At 44.6% G+C, this 27074-nt stretch overlaps 1 protein-coding gene across 17 annotated transcripts; it reads right to left on the reverse strand.

Moving 5' to 3' along the window:
• Positions 1-241: 241 nt before the first annotated feature.
• SLC25A51 (solute carrier family 25 member 51) lies at positions 242-20285 on the reverse strand. 17 transcript variants are annotated; one of them, XM_047698690.1, is made up of 5 exons: positions 20102-20285; positions 15883-15966; positions 14133-14256; positions 8838-8967; positions 242-4512 (listed from the first exon to the last, which is right to left on the reverse strand). In XM_047698690.1, exon 5 carries the CDS (start codon positions 4469-4471, stop codon positions 3578-3580), a length of 894 nt encoding a protein of 297 aa, XP_047554646.1. In that variant the 5' UTR covers positions 4472-4512; positions 8838-8967; positions 14133-14256; positions 15883-15966; positions 20102-20285; the 3' UTR covers positions 242-3577. The 17 variants fall into 17 exon arrangements, with proteins under 17 accessions (XP_047554646.1, XP_047554644.1, XP_047554643.1 ...); XM_047698688.1 differs by lacking the exon at positions 8838-8967 and adding an exon at positions 4727-4840 and having other exon boundaries at positions 14105-14256; XM_047698687.1 differs by having other exon boundaries at positions 14105-14256.
• Between the last annotated feature and the right edge of the window lie 6789 nt (positions 20286-27074).

Consider the following 27074-nt stretch of genomic DNA (forward strand, 5'->3'; position numbering starts at 1 on the left):
AAACTGAATATACTAATTAAGTTTATAGTCAGTAGAGAAAAGTTTACTTCATTTGAGAAAAATCTGGAACTCCTCCTGACCTAGTAAGATGGATCAATGAGGGGCTATTCTACCTGCAAAGTTACCAGAGGAAGGTGCTGAAGAGTTGGAAATAGTATGCTAAATGTTTTCTCAACAAAAAGACAAACCACAAAAAAGTGCTAGTAACCCTAACCCAACCACAAGAGAAGACCAAATAGAATGGATTGAAAATAAAAACAACTTTATTCCAAACAGAATTACCAAAAGAATGTTAACTGACACATTTAACAGGTTTCATTTAAAGTCAGTCACAAAACTCAAAAAATATTAAACATAAACAGCTTTGTGTGCTTAACCACTTTTAATAATGAAACTTAAAAAAAAACCCCAAGAAACAAAGTGGAGACTCCCCCACAATCTGGGAGCCATTTAGGCAAGCAAATACTATCAAGCAAAAAGACGGCATTAAAAGTATTAAAAATGAAAAATCCTCAAACTTAAGGAGAACGCCTGTTAGATCTTGGATACGCATTTATACATACAAGAAAACAGAGTATTTTAATTGAAAGGAGATCAAGTCTGAGCTCACCCTTCCTTCCCATGTGATCTCCTGCCTTGCCTTCACTTGGACCTCACACGTCTCTCAAACTTCATCTGCTCGGACCTGCCGTTTCCCCACATGGTGCGATCAGCGGCCCCAAAAAGGCCTCCAGGTCCCATTCTGCACATGCTGTCGCCCATGATTCTATGTTCGCACAGCATGAGAACGGAGCACTACCAAGGTCATCGAGCTAGGAAATGTCACGTCTCCAAAGGTGATTCCAGATACACAATTCTGTTTTATTGCACAGCTTACAATATATAGCAGGCGATTACATAACCAACCATAAGGTAAGATGAATATTGACTACCGAGACAAAAACATTGACTGTCTCCAGCCACAAATGAAACAAAGACACACAAATCTGCCGCCTTGGAGAGGTTGTGTTTACTCTGTGATGCAGTCCTGAGGGCTCTTACCACCCTAAGCATGTTAGATACAGAATCCGTAGGACATCTCTGGTGGCGTCAGAGATGAAGTATGGGAGGCAGGGCCGAGGGCCCCGAGCTCGTAAGCCGTCTGTGCCACGTATGTAACAGAAAGGCCACTTTTAAAGCTCTTCAGGTAAAGTTATTCAGTCACGTTTGCCTTTTCAAAATTACTACTAGTTCACACCGAAGGTAAAAACAAGTGGTTAGGATCTCTTATATAACACATTTTGACTTCTTTTAAGGTTCAGACAAAGCTGTTGGCTACCACAAGCAAGTTCTGTTCAAATTTTTTGTCAAATTTAAGAAGTCTATAGGACAACACAAAACCATCCCTGGTAATATATTTACAGTTTGGTCTCCAAAAGCTGTAAAAAGTGACAAAGAAATCCAAGTATGAGTTAAAAACATTAAAAATATTTGTTGTTTTTAAACGCCACAAGTTTGAGATTGCAGAAACCAAAGCATCCCCTTTTCAAATTCTCACTTGTATTTCACAAAAGTGCTTTAGAACTTGGGTTATCTGTCACCTCACAGGAGTGTATTAATAGACAAAAGGAAGCCCATCCCCAGGGCATGACCCCAGGCTAACTCACCTGCCACAAGGTGTGGTGGGCTAGGGGCCAAGCACCACCAGACCTCAGGTGCCTTTGTCATTCATTTCCTTACCCTGCCCCCGCCACAAACTCAACCGGCTTCAAAGCCAGACTATTCAACAAGCCAAACTTTGATGCTACTCATGATGCTCCTCACGTTTATTTGGTGTCAAATCCTTGCTTTCTGAAATCCTCACCTCTGCATCTTGGTTTTCAAAGTAAACTGCCATTTCCAACACATTTTCAAAAGGGCTGTTGTAAAGCTACTGAGCCTCATTAGTGCCTGACGAGTGCTTGATGCTGCTTCCCAATCCTTTATGGTTGGAAGGGTGCTTATGTGATCAACCATATTGCATTTAGAGGTAAACATTGCTTTTGGACTATCTGCCCAGAAACTGAGTAAACTACCGAGACCCTGATTTTATTTTGGTCATTGTGTGCACATATTCATATGCAATTACCCAGAATGATGAAAAACTGGTAATAAGAAACCAAACTACTCTGCCATGTCAGATGCTGGCAAGCAATCATAACTACATATTTACAGATGTGGATTTTTAAAAGACTGATAACTACTTTTCTAGAATGTTTCAAGTTTTATTAATTATTCAGTTGGTAAAGAGAGGGATTTTGCTTCATCGATCTGGAAAAAATATTTTAAAATCTGATTCCTTTTTTCTCTATCAAGTAAGGGATGAGTATGCTATCCAGCTATTATGAACTAGTAGCATTTAAAATTAACCCAACAAATATCTTTATTTTGATCTTATCTCAAACTGTCTTACTGTTTTAATGATAAAATGATAAAACTGGGTTCCCAAATGTAAAAATCCTAATAGAAGTCTCTATTTCAAGACTCAAATAAAAAAGCTAATACTGGGGGGAAAGCTATCCTGAGATTTTTCTCCCCTTCTGTAATGCTTAAAAACCAGGAGAGAAATCTAGAATCCCATTAATAGACTTCCAAAATACAATCTTATAGAAGTGTTTTTTTTTTTTTAAAGAGAGTTTTAAGAAAACAGGATACTTTGATATGACAAACTACAACTCAAAGAAAAAAACACTCCCCAATCTCCCAAATCTCTTCATGAAGTTGGCAACAATTAATCAAAGAAACTGAATTAACCCGAGTTTGCAATTAATATGAAATTTCTTCACAGGAAGAAATGCCTGTAACTAAACGTAAGTCTCCCCGTGTTTTGGCAATGAAATAAGTGAAATTAACATAAGGGGATTTGGGAAGGGTTTAAGGTCACACTCAGAACTAGACACAAAACCTTCCAAGCTAGACAGGAAAATGGGAACTTGGACTAGCTGCTTGGTTCTGCCACACCATGTGTGAGTAGTCTAGATAAGGACTATCCAAACAGGTACTTAGTTTCAAAACTAATATAAGCAATTTATCATAAAAAGCCTACACCTATTAAGCTGTTCTCTTCTGTTGTTTGTCCTACATGTGTACGCTTATGTTTAACGAAGACTACCCTTTGTAACTCCTCCTAAAAGCAGAGAAGCAAGAAATGGAGTAAGAGAAGGAAGCCTGAGAATTCACATGGCTCTAAGAGCCTTTTCTCTGGCTGCTCATGGCCACTGACATTTCAATACGGAAGATTTTAAAGACTTTTGGGAAAAAGAATCATACCGTGGCTGTTTTCCTGGTCAAAAGCAGTCAGGGAGACAGCTCTTAACCAGGCAATTAGCCTAAAGTTCTCGGATAATAATGAAAGAACAAAACCAAAAACCCCTTAAATTTTCCTATTAGAACCTTTTATTCTGAATTTGTTGGTGCTTCAAGAAAACAGCTTTGCCCATAATTCACTGTGCCCTGAACTTATGACACCAACTTGTATTTGGCCAATTAGAAACCAGGCCAAACTGCGTTCTTCTTAGGTCTATTCAGTTAACAAATGGCACTTAACTGATGGTTTCTTTCATATAATCTTTAACAAGAACTCGTAAGTTGCATTGATTATGCCCCAAGAGATGAGGGAGCGATGGTAATTCAGGTGAGCACCTCTGAAAAGATTTGTCAGCTTCCTGTCCCGCTCTAGCCAGATTTTCTGGAAAACCTTGGGAAAAGACTGAAACTCCCCACCAATCTGAGACTGCATGCGAGTCTTCACGACATTAACTGGGAAAAACAAGATTCCCAACATGGCACCCAACAGACCTCCACAGATAAAATCATTGACCAGATGAGCACTGTGAGTCGTGGCAGTAGGCAGATGCTCCTTAATGGGACCTCGAAGGCCAAAGAAAAGGACATTGCTGAATCCATTACGGAAAAGAACAGGTACCAAGCCTCGATAATACTCTCTAATTCCATGGCATTTGAGTGCCTTGAAAGCATGGTAAGTGTTTGTAAATTTGTCATGATGCTTGTGGTCTTGAAGCAATGTCTGAACTCTTTCCAATGGAGTGAAAATTGCTTCTGTCGTCCCTGCAAGCACTGCGGCCACACTGCGGGTCGCAAACTCGGGGGTACGGACATGCTTGCGGAGAAGGCAAGATAAGTCCTCGTAGAGCCCAAACATGAGCGCCAGCGTCGTCGTCTTCTGCATCAGTGGGGGCAGGATGCCCCGGTACAAGTTTCGGAAGCCATCCCTCCGCAACTGGAGCACCGCGTCCCGCGTTTTGATCCCATACAGCTGCTGCCGAAAGAGCACCTTCTGAATGGGAAACGTGATGGCTACGTTGTTGAAAGCTGCACAGCAGCCACACAAGTAATGCTTCATCTCCCCGACATTCGCGATATGAGGTGACAGGTCTTGTTTTGAAGATGTCAGGATGGGCGGCCTCTTTTCATGAGCTTCTGAATCCACCATGTTGCTTAAGATCTTTCTTCTTCATGAAGGGTATTTTTAACCTACAAATAAGAAAACGACAACAGGTCAGCCATCACGGACAGGGCTAAACATGTGGAATGTTTCCTTATTTCCTTAACCCTTTAATTTCTGGACACGATAACATTTTCCCTGTTAGACTACATCAGTAATTGTGACCGTATTTTCAGAGGGCCCCTCGAGGTCCCTGATACCCCTGCAGGGGTCCAGCAGGTGTTTCCTTTTCCAGCCACGTACCTGCGTGAAGCTGGATTTTCTGCATCTACTTTAACCAGAACAACTTCTCACCACACACAATGCAGAAGCAAATACGGGACCCCACCTATCTTTTACACCAGACATCACACAGACCTGCAAAATGGGAAAACACACTCTTCTCATTCATTTTTTGGAAAATAGTTATTTTTCATGAAAACGTGTTGTCTATGTTAACATGTTATTTTAAAGCAAATTAGGAGCGCCTAGCGGCTCAGTCAGTTGAGCAGGTTGAGTGTCCAACTCTTCATTCTGACTCATGTCATGATTTCAGGGTCACAGAATCAGGCCCTGCATCTAGCTCTGCGTTCAGGGTGGAATCTGCTTGACCTTCTCCTTCTCTCTCTCCCTCTGCCCCTCCCCTCTCCCCTGACCCATGCAGGAGTTAATACATACATAAATTTTAAATAAATGCGTATAAATTTATAAATTATAATTTATAAAATTTTAAAAATTATAATTTCTAATTTAAATAATTATAAATTATAAATATTTAAAAATAAATACATAAAGTGAATTAATATTTTAAAATTTAGATTTCTAAGACCATAAATACTAATCCAGATAAATAAAGGCTCTTTAGGGTACACAATAATTTTTAAGTGTAAAGGGGTCCTGATACCAAAAAATTTGAGAACTACTGGACTAATTCATACGTTCTACGCTACATAATGGTCTAAACCATTATCTTTCTGAAAAAGATTCAAAGTCTTCCCTTGAGAAATAAAATAGCAAAATATGCATTCATTCATTCTGTTCACTAACACTCACTTAGTGTCTACTCTGGACTAGGACCTTTGCCAAGTGCTAGAGATTTATTTTATTTTTTTAAAGATTTTATTTATTTATTTGACAGAGATCACAAGCAAGCAGAGAGGCAGGCACAGAGAAAGAGGAGGAAGCAGGCTCCCCACTGAGCAGAGAGCCCCATGTGGGGCTCGATCCCAGGACCCTGAGATCATGACCTGAGCCGAAGGCAGAGGCTTTAACCCACTGAGCCACCCAGGCACCCCAAGTGCTAGAGATTTAAAAGTAAGGAACTCACAGGGGACCTGGGTGGCTCAGTCAGTTAAGCGCCTGCCTTCAGCTCAGGTCATGATCCTGGCAACCCAGGATCAAGCCCCATATTGGCCTCCCTGGTCAGTGGGGAGAAGCAGACTCCCTTCCATCCCTCACCCCTGTTCGTACTCTCTCTCAAATAAATAAGACTCTTAAAAAAAAAAAAAAAAGGCAAGGAACTCACAATGTAACAGGAGACTGGCAAGGTAAACGAGTACCCCACAGTGTACATACCTCGTATGACAGATACGTGCTGTGCATAAGGGACACTGAACACACACCTTGGGAGGTAGAGACTGGAAGAACAGGGTCAAGGGAGGCCTGCAGGTATGTACTATACACTGTATTTTCCCAGTGTTACCAATGAAAACACCAATACTCTCCTTTGTCTGAGGTATAGAAAGTGGAGCTGGCATCGAAAGTCTGACTACAGCGGTGCATGTTCCCACGACTGCACCAAAGGATGGCAGTGACTCTGGGAGGCTGCCCCGACAACGTGGCTCTATCAGATGCTGAAGATCTGAAGCCTACACCCAGGGGCTTAGTTCACCAAGTAAAACAAAGGTGAAGTCCTCCCCCAGAACACACCAGCGTCCTTAAAATGGCCAGGCTATCCTGTTGCCAGACATCTAAGTCTGATTTTCTCCAGAGGATCTAAACAGCTGGATCATCCACAACAATCCTACAGCCCAGAAATAAGCTTTACTGGGGGACTACATGGCAATTGTATTGTATCTTAAATAGGACAAGCTATGTATTTTTTTTAAAGGTTATTTTAAGGGATCTCTAAACCCAACATGGCACTCAAACTCACTACCCCAAGATCAAGAGTCCATGTTCCACCAACTGAGCCACTTAGGGCCCCCAACAAGCTAAATATTTTTAAGTTGCTTTTACTTCCTCAACAGTACACCACATTTATGAGACCACTCAATAAAAAAATATCCTGGGATCGAGTCCCACATCAGGCTCCTTGCTCAGCAGGAAGCCTGCTTCTCCCTCTGCCTCTGCCTGCCTGTGCTCTCTCTGACCAAAAAAAAAAAAAAAAAAATCCTGACTAAAAAATGAGCAAAGGACTTGAATAGCCATTTCTCCAAAGGAGAGATACAAGAAAATACGGAACTCCACCCATCTTTTAAGCTAGACATGAAAGAAATATACAAAACTGTAAAACAGGGGTGCCTGGGTGGCTTAGTCAGCTGCCTTCAGCTCAGGTCACAAAGGACATGATCTCGGGGTCCTGGGATGGAACTCCATCCACATTGTCAGCATCGCGCTGAGCTTCCCCATCGCTTTGGGCTCCCTGCTGGATGGGGAGTCTGCTTCTCCCTCCCTCCTGTGGTCCCTCCCCCATTCATGCTTTTTCTCCCTTTCTCTCTCAAATAAATGAAATCTAAAAAACAAAAACAGATACAAAAAACACCTTGGGGCAACTGGGTGGCTCAGTCGTTAAGTGGCTGCCTTTGGCCCAGGTCATGATCCCAGGGTCCTGGGATTGAGCCCCTGCATCAGTGGGAAGCCTGCTTCTCCCTCTCCCACTCCATGTAATTGTGTTCCCCCTCTCGCTGTGTCTCTCTGTCAAATAAATAAATAAAATCTTAAAAAAAAAACACTACCAAAAAACTGTTAAACACACTCAGATGCCAACAGCCATATGAAAAGATGCTTGACATCAATCAACAGAGAAATGCAAATCAAAACACAATGAGATCATTAGGATAGTTACTATTTAAAACAAACAAACAGAAAATAACAAGTGTAGGCGGAGCTGTGGAGAAGCGCAGTGTCCCAGTGCGCTGTTGGTGAGAATGTAAAATGGTGCAGCCACTAAACCAGAGCGGCAGTTCTACAGAAACTTACAACAGAACTAAGAGGATTCAGCAGTCTCACTTGCAGGAATGTATCCGGTAAGAACCGAAAGCAGGGTCCCACGAGGCTCACGCGCACACGCGCACATCCGCAGCAGTGCAATTCACAACAGCCAAGAGGCGGCAGCAACACAAGCGCCCACTGCTGCATGACACATTCAACAAGACATGGTGTATATATACAGACAGTGGAAAACTATGTGGGTAAGGAAGTCCTGTTACGTGCTAGGACAGGGGTGAACCCTGAGGACATTAAGTAAAATAAACCAGTCATAAAAGGACAAGTACTGTATGATTTCACTTACATGAAGTACCTAGAACAATCGAATTCATATAGACAGAAAGTAGAATGGTAGTTGCCAGGAGGCTGGGGAAGGGGGAACAGGGAGTTTTTGCTTAATGGGTATAGTTTCATACATCAACTCTTGAGCATTCAGGACAAAAGATGTTAAAATGTAAACACTATGAAGTGCAGGCCAGGGGCACCTGGGTGGCTCAGTGGGTTAAGTTTCTGCCGTCGTCTCAGGTCACGATCCTGAGGTCCTGCAATTGAGCCCCACATCCGGGTCCTTGTTCAGCGGGAACCTGCCTCTCCCTCTCCGAGTGGCTCTCCCTGCTTGTTTGTGCACTCGCACTGTCCAAAAAAAAAAAAAAAAATGCAGTGCACAGCTGAAGCACAGAAGAGAATCAGAAAAATCAGTTCCTGGAGAGCTTATATCTACAGGAGCCACAGATACATAATATCAAATATGAAACATACATCTGCAACTCCCTTCTAGGAGTACAGCCTATGGAAATAGTTATTCATACAAGATGTACACAAAGATTCAACTAGGCGACAGTCACGACGCTCTTGAGAAGTACTGAATGAAAACTAAATGCTCAACAGTAAGAGGCCCACTAAATAAATGAAGATGCACCCACCTGATGGGATGTCATATAGATATTAAAAGAGTACTGGGGCACCTGGGTGGCTCAGTCGTTCAGCGTCTGCCTTCGGTTCAGGTCATGATCCCAGGGTCCTGGGATCAAGCCCCGCCATCAGAAAGCCTGCTTCCCCCTCTCCCTCTACCTGCTGCTCCCCCCTGCTTATGCTTTCTCTCTGCCAAATAAATAAATAAAATCTCCATAAAATAATTTTTTTTTTCTGTTTCATTCAGACTTACAGGATAACACTGTCAAGACGACATTCATTTGCTTTTTTGTTGGGGACTTCTTCCTCTTTGTCTGCTTTTACACTGGCCTCTTAGCATACTAAGAAAATTAAATTCAAGCAACTTATTCAAAGGCACTGCCCTGTCAGAGATTAGAGATAAAGGAGAACCCTGGCCTCAGGGGAGACAGGACATGCAAATGATAGACTACAGAACAATAAATGTGAGCACGGAAATATGCACCAGGTGTATAAAGGCCCCCAAAGAGAAAGGGGTCATTAACTAGCTGTCTAGGGACAGGGCGGGATAGGATGTGTGGGCAGAAGCACATTCAGCTAACGGTGGCAGTGCAGGCTGAGGTGTCAGTCCTGAGTCAGAGGCGCAGCAGATCGAGTTCTAAAAGAATTACTCAAATATGTTCTGTAGAGCAGAATGTGGGTGGAAGATGGGTGGGTGGCAGAGGACGACAGGGAAGCAGGCTTAAACCAGCATTACGAGACCCTCAGGAAGATCCCAAGACCCTCTGACACTGCTCCGTACTGTTTTTTTTTTTTTTTTCCTTTCTCATGAGAAGCAAATGGAAACAAGCTATTTTCCTTAAGTATGTCACACCAGGGTCTGTGTGTCCTCTTCCCACAAGATAGACCACACTAAGAAGAAAATGTATCATTGAACACTCTGGCTCAAAGTTTCTTTGTTCTGTTGGAGTTCCAGCTGGCTTAGTCCATGTTTCTATTAGAAAAGATAAACTTGCTGAGAAAAACTGTGACTAGAAAACCACTGCTGGCCCAAACCCTGTCGGAAAGAAGGTCCTGAAAGGGGTCAGCAATCGTTCCTCAGCACTAAGTCGCCTGGCTACACCAACACAACTGACAGTGCTGGGGTGCAATGTTTCACTGTCCGCCCCCACAAGCTGGGGGAGCCACACCACCTCCGGGCACCACTCTATTCACAAGAAACACGCTCTCCCCTTGGGCAGAGCACTGGGAGCAGCAGGACTTAGGGCTGAATGCTGCTCAGCACTACTGTGACTCAGTTTAAAGGGCAGGAAAAATTGTTCCCTGGTGTTCTGAAACTGTGTTCCTCTGCAGTATAAATGAGCAAAGTAAAGCCTAGCTCAGAGACAGGAATTATTTCTCATCTTGGCAGGTATTAGAACAATGAGGGGCAGGGCGCCTGGGTGGCTCAGTTGGTTAAGCGACTGCCTTCAGCTCAGGTCATGATCCTGGAGTCCCGGGATCAAGTCCGGCATCGGGCTCCCAGCTCCACTGGGAGTCTGCTTCTACCTCTGACCTTCTCCTCGCTCATGCTCTCTCTCACTGTCGCTCTCTCTCAAATAAATAAATAAAATAATTAAAAAAAAAAAAAAAAGAACAATGAGGGGCGCCTGGGTGGCTTAGTTTGTTAAGAGACTGCCTTCGGCTCAGGTCATAATCCTGGAGTACTGGGATTGAGTCCCACATCAGGCTCCCTGCTCATAGGGGAGTCTGCTTCTCCCTTTGACCCTCCCCTTCTCGTGCCCCTTCTCTCTCTCAAATACATAAATTAAAAAAAAAAAAAAAAAAGAACAGATTATGAAGTCACCTAGATGCTCAACTCAGCTAGATTCCTTGGAGTTGGGCTGCTTATAGATCTAATAAACCAACAGATGAGTCATTTCAATGAAAATTCACAAAAGAAACATTATTTTTTTAAGAAAAAAAATGACACATTAATAATAAACATTTTAAAAAGATTTTAAGAGAAAATAAAGTTGTAAATCAATTAAATATACATACATCTCCCCACTCCAGGCTCACTGCCCTGGCTTAGGGCTCTCCGTGTCTAGACTCACTGTGGGAAAGCCTCTTTACCAGTCAGCCTGCCACTAGTGACACTCCCGATGCATTGTTATCTTCTAATAACAGCATGGAGATACCCCAGTCTTTGGAATGACTATGTAATACTCTAACAAATGGACATATTATATGTAATTTATTCTATCTCCTATTTTGGTCCCTGTTTTTTTGTTTGGGTTTGGCTTTTTCTTTTTTTTTAAAGAATGCTGCTTTGGGCAACCTTGTACCTACCTATACCTTGCTTGGGTGAACTCTTGCAAGTTTATCTGTAGGATAAATCCTCAGAATAGCACTGCTGGCTCAAAGAGTAATACATTTAAATTTGATAGCTACTCCAAGCTACCCCAGAACTTACAAGGATTTATACTTCCATTATACGTATGCCAGTACCAGGACCAACGTTTCCAGCATCAACTGATGGGTAAAGAATCGCATTTGTCATTTAAACTTTCTGATTAAGATACAGCGTTTTGAGGCGCCTGGGTGGCTCAGTCAGTTTTAAGCATCTGCCTTCGGCTCAGGTCATGATCCCAGCATCCTCGGATCAGCCCTGTGCCGGGCCCCCTGCTCAGCAGAGGGGCCTGCTTAAAAAAAACTATAGCATTTTTTCATTTTTGATCATTGGAACTTCTTTTGCTATAAATTTTCATGTTACCTATATTTCTAATAGGCAGAAGAACTTTTCTGATTTGCAAAATTTCTTCATATATGAAGAAAATCATTTCTGGTTCTAGTAATCAAATTTTGGCAAATACTTTTCCTACTTTATCATTTTTGTGATACTGAAGTTCTTAATTTGGATATTAAGTCTACGATCTTGGCTTCTAGGCTTTATGTCCTCCGAAGGCCCTCCTTACTCTAAAAGTATGAAGGAGTAACCCAAGCTTCCCTCTACAAGCTTCACGGATTCATTTGCAAGCCATACGGGAATCTCTCTGGAAATTTCAGTGTAAGGAGTGAGGCAAAGAGAAGAGCCTGCCTCTGGAAGTGACGGGTGAGCAGCATCCAAATGCCCATGGGCGCGTGCACATGTGTCTGCACTGGCTCTGCTCCGCCAGCAGCCCAACGCTTCTTGAGTGCCAACCTGCTGGGAACTGCTACAGCGCTAGGACGCGCGTCACCATGTGTAGCGCTTCCCCATACTCTTCTCAGAACTAGCAGTTTTCTTGGATCGCAGACTTCTCCTGATAAACTTTAGTGTATCTCTGTCATATTCCTCCCAAAATTCTTGGTATCTTACAGAGGAAGTGACTTCATAGATAAATGAAAAGACCTGTCACTTTTCCAAAATCAAACCATATTTCATAGGAATATGTCTTCCTATTTACTTGGGTCCTTTCACAAACCTTAGTAGCATTGAAAAATTTTTCATACAGATCTTGAATTTTTTAATAGTCTTTTTATTTTTTTAAAAGATTTTATTTATTTATTGACAGACAGAGAGAGATTACAAGTAGGCAGAGAGGCAGGCAGAGAGAGAGGGGGGAAGCAGGCTCCCTGCAAAGAGCCCGATGTGGGGCTCAATCCCAGGACCCTGAGATCATGACCTGAGCTGAAGGCAGAGGCTTAACCCACTGGGCCACCAGGCACCCCTTGAATTTAAGATTTGAAAGAGGGGTGCCTGGGTGGCTCAGTGAGTTAAAGCCTCTGCCTTCGGCTCAGGTCATGATTCTAGGGTCCTGGGATCGAGCCCCACATAGGGCTCTCTGCTCAGCAGGGAGCCTGCTTCCTCCTCTGCCTGCCTCTCTGCCTACTTGTGATCTCTGTCAAATATACAAATAAAATCTTAAAAAAAAAAAAAAGATTTGAAAGAGCACGTGCAGTACTGACAGGGGAAGAGGCAGAGGGAGGAGAGCAGCAGACTCCACTGAGCACAGAGCCCTACTGAATATCTCAGGACTATGAAATCATGACCTGAGCAGAAATCAAGAGACAGAGGCTCAACTGACTGAGCCACCCAGGTGCCCCCCAGATCTTGAATATTTCTTACCTCTAGGTATTTTATCTTTTCAGTTGCTATTATGAATGGGCCTTTTCCTTCCTGTTCACTTTCGAACTGTTTATTGACTGCATATGAAAAAGCTACCAATTTTTATGTATTAAGGTTAGATTCAGCCAACTTACCAATCCTCTTGCAATTTCTCATTTTTGGACTGGTTTGCTTTAGCTTCTACTACATAAAATACCACAAATAATTCTGACTTTTCCACTATAATATGTACCTTTATCTTACTAGATTTGCAAATATTTCCTGAACAAAATTAAGTAATAGTAATAGTGAATATCTTTTTATTTTTGACATGTATAGGAACTTTGCTAGGAATTACTATGAGACATAACACTGGTCTTTGGTGTAAGAAACAAAGTTGTCATCAGAGGATTAATAATCTAAGTCCTAGCAGTTTCAAGTTTACATAGGGAAATAGATCATCATGACACAACGTTTACTGAACTCGTCCCTACAAAATCTGTACCCACTCAAGTAACCTTCCCTGTTCACCATCTTTGCCTACCCACATTTAGGATTGTGCTACAAATACGAAGTAAAGCATATCTTTCCAGCGCTATCACTAATTTCATTGGATAAGCTACCTTAAAACCCCCAAAACCTCATTCTGCATTCATCCTAAGAATTAGCGTATCTTCTATTATAACATTAGCCCCTTCCCCCTGCTATTTACCAGGAAATTATGTTTCCCATTAAAATTACATTCCATTTTTCTAATACCAATGATCACCTGATAAGGGCTTAGAGAGTTTTCAAACATGGGAAGGGCAAACACATTTATTCCTGTTTTACGGATATTCAACCACCTTCAACCCCTCCCACCACCACTCAATCAGGAACTTTGGTCAAATGCTTTTAGGAAGCTACTGAGATGACCCTATGAATACTAGAGACAGAACCAGCGTAACATTTATGAGATGTAGCTAACAGCCTCAATTCAAATCCTGGCTCCAGCACATATCCACTGTGTGACCTTCTTCAAGTTTCTCAATGTCTCTATGGCTTAATTTCCTCATTTATAAAATAAAGATGCTACCTACCTCATAGGTGGGCTCAGTCATTTGCGTTACTACTTGTACAATATCTGGAATACTCTAGAGCACTAGAGGTGCTCAACAAGGATGGCCTATTATTATTATTATTCTCTAATTTATTTGGTGTATATGTTAGCATTATTTCTTGTTAATTACTTGCCCTCATAAATTGGGTATGAATACTCCTTGGCCATGGTGAAATTTTTTTTTAATGTATTACTAGATACCATTTGCTAATATTTTATTTTAAAATTTCACATCACTAGAACATACCAAATTTTTAATTTTATTACTATCTCACACCAAGTTCAGGCATCCCTGTTCCATTAGCTCTGTAAAAACAATCTGTCACTTTTCCTTCCCAAAGCTGGTGTAAAATTTAAACCTTATCAAAATTACCTTTTCCTTCAAAGTTAAAGGAATTCACCTGTAACACCATCTGGGCCTGGTGTTTTGGGGGATGGTAGCTTTTTGATAACTTTCTCAATTTCTTCCATTGTTACTGGTCTGTTAGGTTCTTTCCTCCACAGTCCATTTTTATACTGTAGTTCCTTTAAAAAAAAAAAAAAAAGTTCTGGTTTATTTATATAGTCTTACATAGTACTTGTTTTTATTTTTTATTTTTTTAAAGATTTTATTTATTTGACAGACAGCGATCACAAGTAGGCAGAGAGGCAGGCAGAGAGAGAGAAGAGGAAGCAGGCTCCCCACGGAACAGAGAGCCCAATGTGAGGTTCGATCCCAGGACCCTGGGATCATGACCTGAGCCGAAGGCAGAGGCTTTAACCCACTGAGCCACCCAGGTGCCCCAGTACTTGTTTAAAAAAAAAAAAAACAACACACAAAAAAAAACTTCTAGGGACGCCTGGGTGGCTCAGTGTTAGGTTAAAGCCTCTGCCTTCAGCTCAGGTCATGATCCCAGGGTCGTGGGATCGAGCCCCACATTGGGCTCTCTGCTCCGTGGGGAGCCTACCTCTCTGCCTACTTGTGATCTCTCTGCCAAATGAATAAAATCTTTAAAAAAAAAAAAAATACTTCTAGGGGCGCCTGGGTGGTTCAGATGGTTAAGCAACTGCCTTCGGCTCAGGTCATGATTCCAGGGTCCTGAGATCGAGTCCCTCATCAGGCTCTCAGCTCAGTGGGGAGCCTGCTTCTCCCCCTGCCTTTTTGTCCCTCATGAATAAATCTTAAAAAAAAAAAAACAAAAAACCTTCTAGTCTTGTGTACTTATGTTCCCTTTTTTCTCTTTTTTTTTTTTTTAAAGATTTTATTTATTTGACAGAGAGAGATCACAAGTAGACAGAGAGGCAGGCAGAGAGAGAGGGAAGCAGGCTCCCCGCTGAGCAGAGAACAGGCGCCCTGTTCCCTTTTTTCTTGAACAGGATAGCCAGTTTGTCAAATTTACATTCCTCCCATCCCAGACACAAAAAAACAGCTCTTAAAGTTACCAGTTTTACTATTTTCAGTTTTTAAATTTGTTTTCGTCTTTATCTCTTTTCTCCTGTTTTGTCTAGGTTTATTACATTCTAATTTCTTAAGTTGGGTGCTTATTTTTATTTTTTTTCTTAATTTTTGAGTGTTTAAGGTGATGTATTTTCCTTTGAGCAAAACTTTTTAATATTACTTTTTAAGGGGCGCCTGGGTGGCTCAGTGGGTTAAGCCTCTGCCTTCAGCTCAGGTCATGATCTCAGGGTCCTGTGATGGAGCCCCGCATCAGGCTCTCTGCTCAGTGGAGAGCCTGCCTCTCTGCCTACTTGTGATCTCTGTCTATCAAATAAATATAAAAAGTATATATATTACTTTTTAAGATACTCTTGAAGAATTTTGGTCTGATGGTTGCTTTATCATTTCCTGTTTCTTTGACATAGTGGCCTCGATTTGGGATTATATATGCTCAGCTCCAGAACCAGAACCTGTTTTGGCTTTGTCTGTCTTATCATATCCTTTATTTATGCTCAGGAGAAGAGCATCTTTCTGGTGGCCCACAGGAAGATCATACAAGGATGGATCCTAAAATTTGGCAACTGTGCTCTAGCCTCAAAAGATCTGAGATAAAAACACCCTGAAGCTGACCTTTATTAGTGGGAGAATAAAGCAGCAGCAGCAAGCCAGTTACATTAAGTCCATTACTAAGTGTTTTGCCAACAACAGGACAACGGTAAGAGAAACATACAAACCTGAAATATCCAGGCACCATGACAGTCTTGCCACGGAGAGAAAAATAAAATAGCCAATGGCAGCCATCTTTCTGCTAGATCAATCTGAAATGCAGGGGGGTGGGGGAGGAGAAGCAGAGAACTTAAAATGGATAAAGAAATGTTTTTTAAAAGTCCCTGTTTCGGGGGCGCCTGGGTGGCTCAGTGGGTTAAGCCGCTGCCTTCGGCTCAGGTCATGATCCCAGGTCCTGGGTTCAAGCCCCGCATCGGGCTTTCTGCTCAGCAGGGAGCCTGCTTCCTCCTCTCTCTCTGCCTGCCTCTCTGCTTACTTGTGATTTCTCTCTGTCAAATAAATAAATAAAATCTTAAAAAAAAAAAAAGTCCCTGTTTCGTCCTGCAATTTTAGTCAATTTTGGATAAATAGGATCTTCTGGCACAGATATGAGAAGCCATAGTTCTAATATCTAGCTATAGCTTCCTTGATCTGCTGACTGCATCGTTTTGACTTGCTTTTCTGGAAAAGCATTTTTGCTAAAAGCCATACAGACTTCCTCCTTCCTACACAGCAATCTCTCAGTAATTTATACAGTATGGGATTGTGCCATGTGGCATTTGAAGACTCACTTATTTTTTTTTAAAGATTTTTTATTTTTTGACAGACAGAGATCACAAGTAGGCAGAGAGGCAGGCAGAGAGGCAGGCAGAGAGAGAGGAGGAAGCAGGCTCCCCGCTGAGCAGAGAGCCCGATATGGGGCTCGAGCCCAGGACCCTGGGACCATGACCTGAGCCGAAGGCAGAGGCTTTAACCCACTGAGCCACCCAGGCGCCCCAAGACTCAATTATTTTTAAGATTTTTTTTTTAAAAGGAATCGCTATACCCAACATGAAGCTTAAACTCACAACCCCAAGACCAAGAGTTGCACAATCCCCGGAGTCAGCCAGGCGCCCTGAAGAATCAGTTTTTTAAAACTGTTCACCTGTTGCTGACTTTATTATGTTAATTCCTGTTTCAACAGTAGTTTTCCTTACTCAGGATACACTTCTTGTGTATGACAGCTTTTCCTCACACACCATTTCTGTGGGTATGTATTTATCGGACTTGGAGAGAATTGGGGGGAAAAAAAACCACCCACAACTTTTCGATTTAAAACACACCTGCCTGTTACAATTTTTGCTCTAAACCAGTTAAAGAAACCAACAGCGGGTGGGAGGTTGGGGGAACCAGGTGGTGGGTATTAGGGAGGGCACGGACTGCATGGAGCACTGGGTGTGGTGCAAAAAACAAAGAATACTGTTACACTGAAAAGAGATTAAAAAAAAATGGCATTTTAATTTTTCTTTTTTTCGCCAATGGCATTTTTAGTTAAAAAAAAAAAAAAAGGAACTCTGAAGATGCTTAAAAAGAAGTTTGCCAGGGTAGAGCTGGGTTATTATTAATCACTTAGTCTTCTACATCCTTATTTCTTGCTATTTCAGCTGACAGACATGAATTTAAGAACTTTTATTAGAACCACACTTGCCAATCTAAGATTAACCAACATTTTAAAACAGCTTAGCATACAAATGCTTTATATCTATGTAATGCTTTGCTTTCCTTCAATCTCAGGACTACAGAATGAAAAAATCAACAGGAATAGTCTGGTTAATGTATATGATTATATAATACCACATTGTGACAACTTATGAATGTAAGATATGTCATTTACATACTGAATACATAATACAATTTTAAATTCTAAAGTTACCACCTGCAAACCATACAAACTAAGTTATTTGTATACCCAACCTACCAAATTTTGTCCATGTTCACTTTTAATTTTTATTGGAATGACTTACTTCCCAAAATTATACAAATTAAAGTTACTTTAGCTAGCTTGTCATGGCTGTTTGTAATAATGGAGACTGTTATTAAACAGAAAACTATGGCTAGCAGAAGTTAGCCATTTATTGACCCCTATATTCAATTATTTTAAGTTTTTTTTTTTAAGATTTTATTTATTTATTAGACAGAGATCACAAGTAGGCAGAGAGGCAGGCAGAGAGAGAGGAGGAAGCAGGCTTCTGGCTGAGCAGAGAGCCCGATGCGGGGCTCGATCCCAGGATCCTGGGATCATGACCTGAGGTGAAGGCAGAGGCTTTAACCCACTGAGCCACCCAGGCGCCCCTATTTTAAGATATTTTGACAACATCACTGTATAGGTGCCTGGGTAGCTCAGCCAGTTTGGCATCTGCCTTTGGGTCCCGGGAGAGAGCCCCAGATTTGGCTCCCTGCTCAGCAGGGAGCATGCTTCTCCCTCTCCCTCTGCCACACCCCCCTACTCAACCACCAACCTTGTGTACTCTTGCCTCTTGCTCTTTAAAAAAAAAAAAAAAAAAAAAAAAAAAAAAATCACCGTACATTTAAAGTCTCAAATTTTAAAAAATTGGCCTGGGCATAGAAAAAGGAAGGAAATGAAACCCTCCTAGACTTCACAGATTTAAAACTTTCCCTCTAAATTTTAACCTCCTGAGACTTGTGAGGTCTTCAAAGAAACCACATGTGGAAAGAAAATAAATAAATAAAGCTTTCCCTCTAGTTTCATCCCACACACCAGGATGGTATGAATAGATTAATTTGGCAACAGAAGCAAGGGCAGTGTGCATAGTATTCTGTGGCAATGGAGTTTAGAATTTTATATGTTTATCTATACTGTGAACACAGCTAAATTTCTTTACTAAACTGATCTCTGTATTTAAATTCCTTAACATGGATAATTCTTTGCTACTGCAAAACTTATTTACCATAATTTTCAACTGTTTGTTACCTGAAACACTCAAGCTCTGTGAACAATAAGAAGCACAGTTAATAAGTTGACTTTCAAGCAACTACAAGTATCAAACTTTTGTGGCATAATTAAACAGTGTAAAGTCTAAACACTCACTGTAATTTACAGCCCAGGTGGATAAGCAAGACCTAGATGTGATCCCAGCACAAAGGTCTTTGTGCAAAAACTGGGGGGAAGGCAAATGTAATTCTCAAAGGATATGAACTCCAAGTCAGCAGGTCTGAGTCAGCAATGAGAACAAGATCAGTCTGGGTTCCAGTCCTAGTTACGACACTATCTTGCTACTATACTCCAAGCAACGTTCCTAATTTAAAAAGTCAATTCTCTGGGCTTAATCTGTCAAAGGTCAAACCAAATACCTCCACTCAGAGGTAACAACTTATGATTTTTTTCTTTAGATCCACGAAAGGTGACTCCAGATCCAAAGTACCTAACCTGTGCTCTGGAACCGTTGGGATACCCACCTGACCAGCTCCAGCACCTTTTGATTTTATTGAATCCTTTCCAAGCAAGGGTGGAGAAGGCTCTAACTGGCAAGGTCACTACCCATATACTTCTAGGACTTCTGTTTCACTGCTTACATGTAGAGAAACAGAGGATGGTAATTAAGACCAGCTGAGTAGAGCTGACGGGGCAAAATAAAGGTTATGCTCAAAGGGTAAATAGAGCTAAGGCATCGACAAGCTCTATCTAGCTACGCTCAGTGGTAAATAATCAGGACAGAGATTAACGAAGAACAACACCGTCCGCCTGCCCGCCCCCAGAAAGCCTTGTACAATTGAGTTTCCCACAACGCGATGCAACATGGTGTCGCAGAATAAGCACCGCCCCGCAGTGGCTAGACTTACCGCCCTCCGGGCGTCCATTTCCCCAGTTTGGGATAAGAGGGGCGGGGGTTGGGTGGGATCTCCGAGGCCCCTTCCGTCTCCGACAGGGAACAGGCTCAGGAGGCCCGGAATCCCAAACCCCCGGGAGGGCAGGGGCCTTCCGCCGTCCCAGCGCCGCCCGCCCCCGGGCGCAGGCAAAGCCCAGCCCTGCCCGCCCTCCGGTTCGTGCGCTGCGGGAGGCACCTCCCCAGCAGGGGCGCGTCCGATGAACGCACAACCTTCTTCGCCGGGAAGGCCCGCTCCGGCAGCCAGACGGCGCCCCGCGGAGCCCTGCGAAGCCAGGCGGTTGGCGGGGCAGCCGGGAGCCGCGGGGGCGTAAAACCCACCCTGTGCGGGAGCGCCGCCCTCTGCGGCTCCGGCGGCTGTGGGCCCCACCCGGGAGGGCGCGCGCGCGGGAGCGGCCGGGAACGCGGAGAGGAGTGGGCCCCATTGGCTGCGCCAGGGGACCGGGGCCGGGCGGCCTCCTCAGACCCTCCTTCAGCGTACAGGCCGGGGGGAAGGCCCATGCCGCCAGCCCACCGCACTCACCCATAGCAGCGGGCGCCCGGCCGCTCGCCCGGGTCCGCGCCCGGTAGCCGCCAGCCCGCAGGTCGGCGAGCCGGCGAGCAGCGGCCGCGCAGGCGCAGACCTTGACCGAGCGAGTGCGCGGGGCGTAGGGTGACGCGCTCGACGCTGCCCGAGTCGGATCACGTGAGGCAGACGCCACCGCACCGCCTCTGCCTAAACCCGCAGAATCAGGTGACCCCGACCCAGTCCCCTTGGCATCCACGGGGCAGGTGTAGAGTAACCCAGCACACCTGTCGTAAGGCACCGGGGCTCCGCTAACCAGAGCACCGGTCTCTTGGCGACATACGGTGGCCTTGCCTTGCCACAACTAGTCAACGCGTTCTCCAGCGTGCAGCCTGGGGGAGTGCCAGCCGGAGTTAACAGTTGTGGGTGGCAAACGCTAAACACCTGAAAGTGCCTTTTCTGGCTCCCCTTTGTAGCCGTGGTTAGATTTCATCTAAACTTCAGAGTGGCCTTTTTCGCTACCGGTACTGCAGGCCGCAGAGGAACATTTGTGTATGATTTAGGACATACAAATAACTTAGTAAATGTGCTGCCGAAGCGAGCAAAGGACATACAAGTAACTTGAAAATGATTTTTTAAAGATTTTATTTGACAGAGAGAGCCAGAAAGCGAGTGAGCACAAGCAGGCAGAGCAGCAGGCAGGGGGAGAAGCAGCTCCCCGCTGAGCCGGGAGCCTGATGCGGGGCTTGATCCCAGGACCCAGGCTTCTGAAAGTAGCCGCGTAACAGACTGAACCACCCAGATGTGCCCATACAACCACTTTTAAAGCGTCTTTCCTTTCAACCTCAAACAGTTTGTAGGTGTTGGACTCTATTGCACTAGCAAAATGAAGGCTTAGGTGCAGTAATAGCGCTGACGCTTCTGGGAGTGACCTTGGACAAGTCACTGGTTCCTAAGCCCCAAGTACCTGTCTGAAATACAATGCCGGCTTCGTATGCATCCTTTGGCCCTTGTCAGCATCACATCACATCCTTGTCAGGAATAATGACCTGACTCTAACTCCTAAACTGAAAGGCACACAGCAGGTGTGAGGAGTTGAAGGAAACAGAAAGGTCAGCCCGGAGAGGAGAAGCCTTCAGGAGGCTGGTGAAATGCGTGTGAAGGAAATGCACTTCACTGGGGTTAGTGCAAGAGGCATGTGTCAGAGATTCGCTCCAGGGGGTTGGCTTTCCCTGCCCACTTGCCCACACAGCACTTTAGAGATATCGACTCTGAAATTTGGTGTGCTTGAGCTGGCCTGTTTAACTGCTGTTTGGGATGTGGGAGAACGTGCCACCTCATTTCAGCTAAGTCCCCTGAGGCACCTGCTGTGTGCCATTGTTCATGTCCAAGCTCCTCTGGGGAATCTTAGAGTCTAATGAGGGATATAAAAACAGAAGACTCTGGATATTTGGAAGAGTGAAGGGCCTTGCCCCTTTCGAGGGGAACCAGGGATGGCTTCATAGGGTAGGAAGTGTTTGAACTGGGCTTTGGTTGAGTGACTGGAATTTGGACCAGTGGAGAAAGTCACAGTAGCAGGAGATAAGATTGTAAAGGTCAGGTGGTAGGGTCTGATAGAGCAAATCTTGACTGTCAAGACGGAGGCACTTGGCATCTAATTAGTGTGCAGGGATAGATTCGGGGCTCCATAGGATGATGACAAGGTCACACGATGGTTTGGAATGATAAATGGGGCAACAGTTGGGGAAGGGCGTTCACCTCAAAATTATATTTGCCCTGTCCTGTGTGAATTCCTGTTCAGATGTATTATTTGAAAAACAAATAAATCAGGCAGGCATCCAGAGTATTCAGATGCATAAATCATTCACTCCAGTTTAGAGCAGCTTAGTCTCCTGTGGTGAAACCTGAAGAGGAGGCAAAAATTGAAACTGAATATACACTTGGGGCACAACAGACTTGAAGGAGTGAGGAACTCCCAGGCCAACAGGAACATATGTGTTTGGAGCTGCATCAGTTTGTTTCTGTCACGCCGCAGGCCACCGTGGAGGCCTCTGCCCCCTCCAGCTCTTAGTTCCTGGTCAGAACCCCCCAGGCCCTTAACTGGCTCTTCTTGGACATATAAAGGTTGGAACTCAAAACCTTCTCTTTTCTGATTCAGGATTCATTAAGTTAGCTTTTCATTTTTCCATCTTCATCTACCAATTCTTTCATTCTTCAGCCCCCTAAACCATTCTCCATACCTCCAGCTTCTAGTCCGATCAGATCCTAGAGGATGTTAGAACCTATCTTTGACCATCTCACTCCTCAAGTTAAAAACCTTGCGGGGGAAGCTGGGTGGCTCAGTGGGTTGGGCCTCTGCCTTCGGCTGGGGTCATGATCCCAGGGTCCTGGGATCGAGCCCTGCACCGGGCTCTCTGCTCGGCGGGGGGGCTGCTTCCCCCCCCACCCCCCGCCTGGCTCTCTGCCTACTTGTGATCTATCTCTGTGTCAAATAAATAAATAAAATCTTAAAAAAAAAACCCTCCAATGGTTCCCTCTTGCCTCCCTTACCTAAGCTTCTTAAGTTGGCCTGTGGGCTGATCTGTGTCCGGCCCCTCTGCCTGCTTGTCCACCTGACGACTGACGACATTCTGCACTTCAGCCGTGTGCAGTCTCTCAGTGTTTTGTAAATCTTTGGTACCTTAAGTCTCTTCCGCGCCTTTCACCATGGACTCTTCACCAATTTTTTTTTTTAAAGATTTATTTATTGGGACACCTGGGTGGCTCAGTCGGTTTAGCGTCTGCCTTCAGCTCAGGTCATGATCCCAGGGTCCTGGGTTGGAGCCCCACGTTGGGCTCCCTGCTCAGCGGGGAGTCTGCTTCTCCCTCTGCCTGCGGCTCCCCCTACTTGTGCTCTCTCTCTCTCTCTCTCTGACAAAAAAATAAAGTTTTTAAATTAAAAAAAATAAAATAAAATAATACAGATTTATTTATTAATTTGAGAGAGAGACAGAGAGGGTAGGGAGGGTCGGAGAGAGACGGAGAGGGAGAATCTTAAGCAGCCTCCACACCTAGCGCAGAGTTCAACACAGGGCTCCATTTCACAACAGGGCTCCATTTCATGAGATCATGACCTGAGCCGAAATCATGAGTTGGATGCTCAACCGACTAAGCCACCCAAGTGTCTCAGCTCTTCACCAATTAAACATATTAACCTTTCAAGGTTCTTCACCTTCTCAGAAGAGCCTTCTCTGACCCAAGAAAAATCAATGGCCTTTGCTTCTGTCTTCCCATAGCACAAATTTTGGGGCATTTCCAAGCCCCTGCCCTATGTAATAGTCATTCGTGAGGGTGAATCCTTTCCCCATCGCCAGCTCACTAGGGTAGAGCTGTCTGCCTTGTTTCTCGCCCTCCAACTCAGTGCTTGGCAAAAAGGATGTTTGCTCAAGAGGGTCTGGAGTCCCAGGAAAAGGGACATAGGAGTGTTGCTGATGGACCTTTGCTTAAGCACCATCTACTCTCCCTCCCCTCCAGCCCCCCCACTCCGCTCCTGCCAAATGCTTTCTAGAAAGTTGTCTAGTGCCCTCGGGCTCCATGGGCCCTTATGTCCACAAAAAAAGCTTTACACAATCTGTCAGGGGCGTCTTGGCTACTGTGAGCCAAGATAAAGTCACCTGCGGTCATTCCCTAGCAAGGGGTCAGTGACCTTCCTTTCTCTTCAGCTCCCATTCCCCAGGCCCCTGCAATCATCTGGGCCTATCTCTCCTGCTCCCCTTCACACCCCTAGGCCCCGGACACAAGGCCGATTGCTGCCAGTTCCCTTCCCCGAACCTGCTGTGTTCTTTCACACACCTCCAAAGTGCGTACTTTTTGTCCTCTGTGCTCCGAAGGCCCTGCCCACTTCGTGACAAAGTCCTGTTCACTTTTCATTGCTCAGCGATCCACAGGCTTGTTGCTGCTTTCCCTGACCGTGACCTCATGGCCTGATGCTGCAGAGCTCCCCCACTGTGCTGTCAGTCCCAGAGTGGTGGTGGCGGGTGGGGGGAGCCAGGGTGTCCTCAAATTCCCTCAGTCTGTCTGTCCCCATGGCTGCTCTGTGAACTCCAGGATGTCCTCGCTTCTGCACTCATTTTCAAACCCGCATTGGTTTAGCAACTCACATGAGCTGCATAGAATCGAGTCAAAGGTTATAGCCCACAAGTCCATGGGATGCTCTATTCCATTAATTTATTTCCGTGCAGGTAGGGACCCACTAAATCAGTGAGCCTCAGCACCTGATCATTTGAAACTTTAAAAACCAAACCGAAAACCTGAGTGATTCTGATTTAAATTGGTCTGTAGTGGGATCTGGACCTTAAGTATAGTTTGTGGGGTTATTTTGTTTGTTTGTTGTGACCTTAGTAGATTTCAAAAGCTACCCGGGTGTGCTGAGGTTGCGGTTGAGAACAGCCCCAAATCCTGGCTTCTCCAGCAGGCCTAAAGATAAGAATAACCTGGGGTCCTGGACCTGCAGCCCCCACACCCCCCCACCCCAGGGGGCAGGTTTGAAATTATTCTTCCTGGCCTGCCCCAGACCTAGGACACGAGGATCTGTATTACTGAGCTCAAGTGATTTGTATGCACTTTACGATTGAAAAACTAGATTCTAGGTCGTGGAAGGTTGGTAAATACATCCCCAGTCCCAAGGCAGAACTACCAGGAAACCAGAACCTCGAGGAGAGAGGCCAATTGGCCTGTGTACATTTAAAACAAGTCCCAGGGGCGCCTGGGTGGCTCAGTGGGTTAAGCCGCTGCCTTTGGCTCAGGTCATGATATCGGAGTCCTGGGATCGAGCCCCGCATCGGGCTCTCTGCTCGGTGGGGAGCCTGCTTCCTCTCTCTCTCTGCCTGCCTCTCTGCCTGCTTGTGATCTCTCTGTCAAATAAATAAATAAAATCTTTAAAAAAATAATAATAAAATAAAACAAGTCCCAGATGATTCTTCTCAGGCAATTTTGGGGAACAACAGCTCTGCATGGATATCCTGACCCATAACAGTGACCTAAAGTTCAAAACGCAGGGGCCTGGAGAGCCCAAGAAGGTGTGAGTGAAAGAGCATGTGCCCAGAGGTGAAACTGGGGTCCGGCCCTAAGGAGAAACACTCAGCACTTGAGACAGGCACATACCAAGTTCTATTAGTGTCCAGAGGAGAATGAAAATGCACTGACTGCAATCAGGGAAAGCTACCTGGGAGAGGTGACCTACAAATCATGACTAAAATTTAAATAAAGTGGCCTCCAGAATAAACATAGGATGGGAAGGAGTGTGTAAGAAAAGAGACACCAAGCTTCTCATCCTCCCCGACCTTGTTCCTGTCCCCCAACTTTGCTTTGTCCCAGGCACATCTCCAGTAGCTCTCCGGGCTCAGAACGATTGCTGACCTCTGGGTGGGATCATGGAACACCTTACTTGGTATTTAAGTGACACATACTTGTGAAATACAAACACATTTTTATCTAGCAAGGGCTGAGTCAATAAAATAACATCAAACATTTGCACAATACTCTGTGGGCCTTCCAAGCAGTTACGTGATAGTTTCTTCCTCTGATTTTTACGTAATTTGTGTGCTCACAGAAGCCCGGTGACCTGCCCGAGCTTAGTACCTAGTGAAAGGTGAGGCCGGGACCCTACCACGTCCACCATTTTCGAGAACAGAAGCACAGTTGAGCAGTTGGTGCTTAGCACTTGTGGCAGACTGGCCCTTTATCCAGGACTCTCTGATCATATGACTACCCTGAGGAACTTGTTACAAATATAGGTTTCTGGCGCTCCACCAAGACCTACTAAATTAAGATTTCCAAGAGGAAGGACTTAGGAATCGCATTTTACAAGAGATGGAACACGTTGCAAGGTCAGCATACTGGGTTTGAATCCTAGACCCACCACTTCCTGATTGTGCCCCTGGGGCAAAGCTGTCCCCCTCTCTGAGCCTTGATATCCCCATCTTCAAAATGAAGGTCCTTGCTCGTTCTCACCTTCTGAGTCCCCGGGAAGGGACTTCCCAGGATGGCCGATCTAGCAGGACCGAGGCTCATTCTCCTTCATGGAGTGGGCGTGGAGCTCAGGGACTGGGACACCCAAAGCTCTCAATGTCACCTTTCTCTCTTGCTCCTGAGGAGGGACTATGTAGTTTCCTCTACCTCCTGCTCACTGTGAATTGTGACCCTCTGCTGGGGTGTGAGTTACACAGCCTGGGCCCTGGGCAGCAACTGCTAAATCTAATTTCTGCTTTTTCTTGTAGTCCCTTTACCTTCTGAGCCTCCGTTTCTCATCTGTCCAGCTGGCTTTTCATCGGGGGAAACCTACGTGTGCACAATGGGAAGGCACACAGAGTAAGCTCACCATCGGTGGGGAATTCTATCATCATTTTTTAAAATTTATTTAAAGATTTCATTTAATTATTTGACAGAGAGAGCTCACAATTAGGCAGAGAGGCAGGGTGGGGAAGCAGGCTCCCCACTGAGCAGAGAGCCCGATGTGGGGCTCCATCTCAGGACCCTGGGACCATGACCCAAGCCAAAGGCAGAGGCTTTAACCCGCTGAGCCTCCCAGGCGCCCCTCTATCATCATTATATCACTTAATACATACTTACTGAGCACCTACTATGTGCCAGAAGCTCTCCTAAACCCCTAGAGTCTACTTTCTAGTTACAGTCTGGTAGGTGCAGAGCAAAGATCATGAACATGATACAAGTTAAATATTTAAGCAGTGAAGACCCTGCCTAGATTTGATATTTAAATAACAAAGACAGGGGCACCTGGGTGGCTCAGTGGGCTAAAGCCTCTGCCTTCGAGCTCAGGTCATAATCTTAGGGTCCTGGGATCAAGCCTCGCATCGGGCTCTCTGCTCAACAGGGAGCCTGCTTCCCCCTCTCTCTCTGCCTGCCTTTCTGCCTACTTGTGATCTCTGCCTGCCAAATAAATAAATAAAATCTTAAAAAAATAACAAAGACAATACATAGGTTTAATACTGAA

The sequence above is a fragment of the Lutra lutra genome, chromosome 13, assembly GCF_902655055.1.
Source record: "Lutra lutra chromosome 13, mLutLut1.2, whole genome shotgun sequence".
In the NCBI taxonomy this organism is placed as follows: Eukaryota; Metazoa; Chordata; class Mammalia; order Carnivora; family Mustelidae; genus Lutra; species Lutra lutra.

Bases quoted from the DNA above. Each gene is read 5' to 3' on its own strand.
- SLC25A51 (XM_047698692.1), bottom strand. From the start codon at position 4,471: ATGGTGGATTCAGAAGCTCATGAAAAGAGGCCGCCCATCCTGACATCT.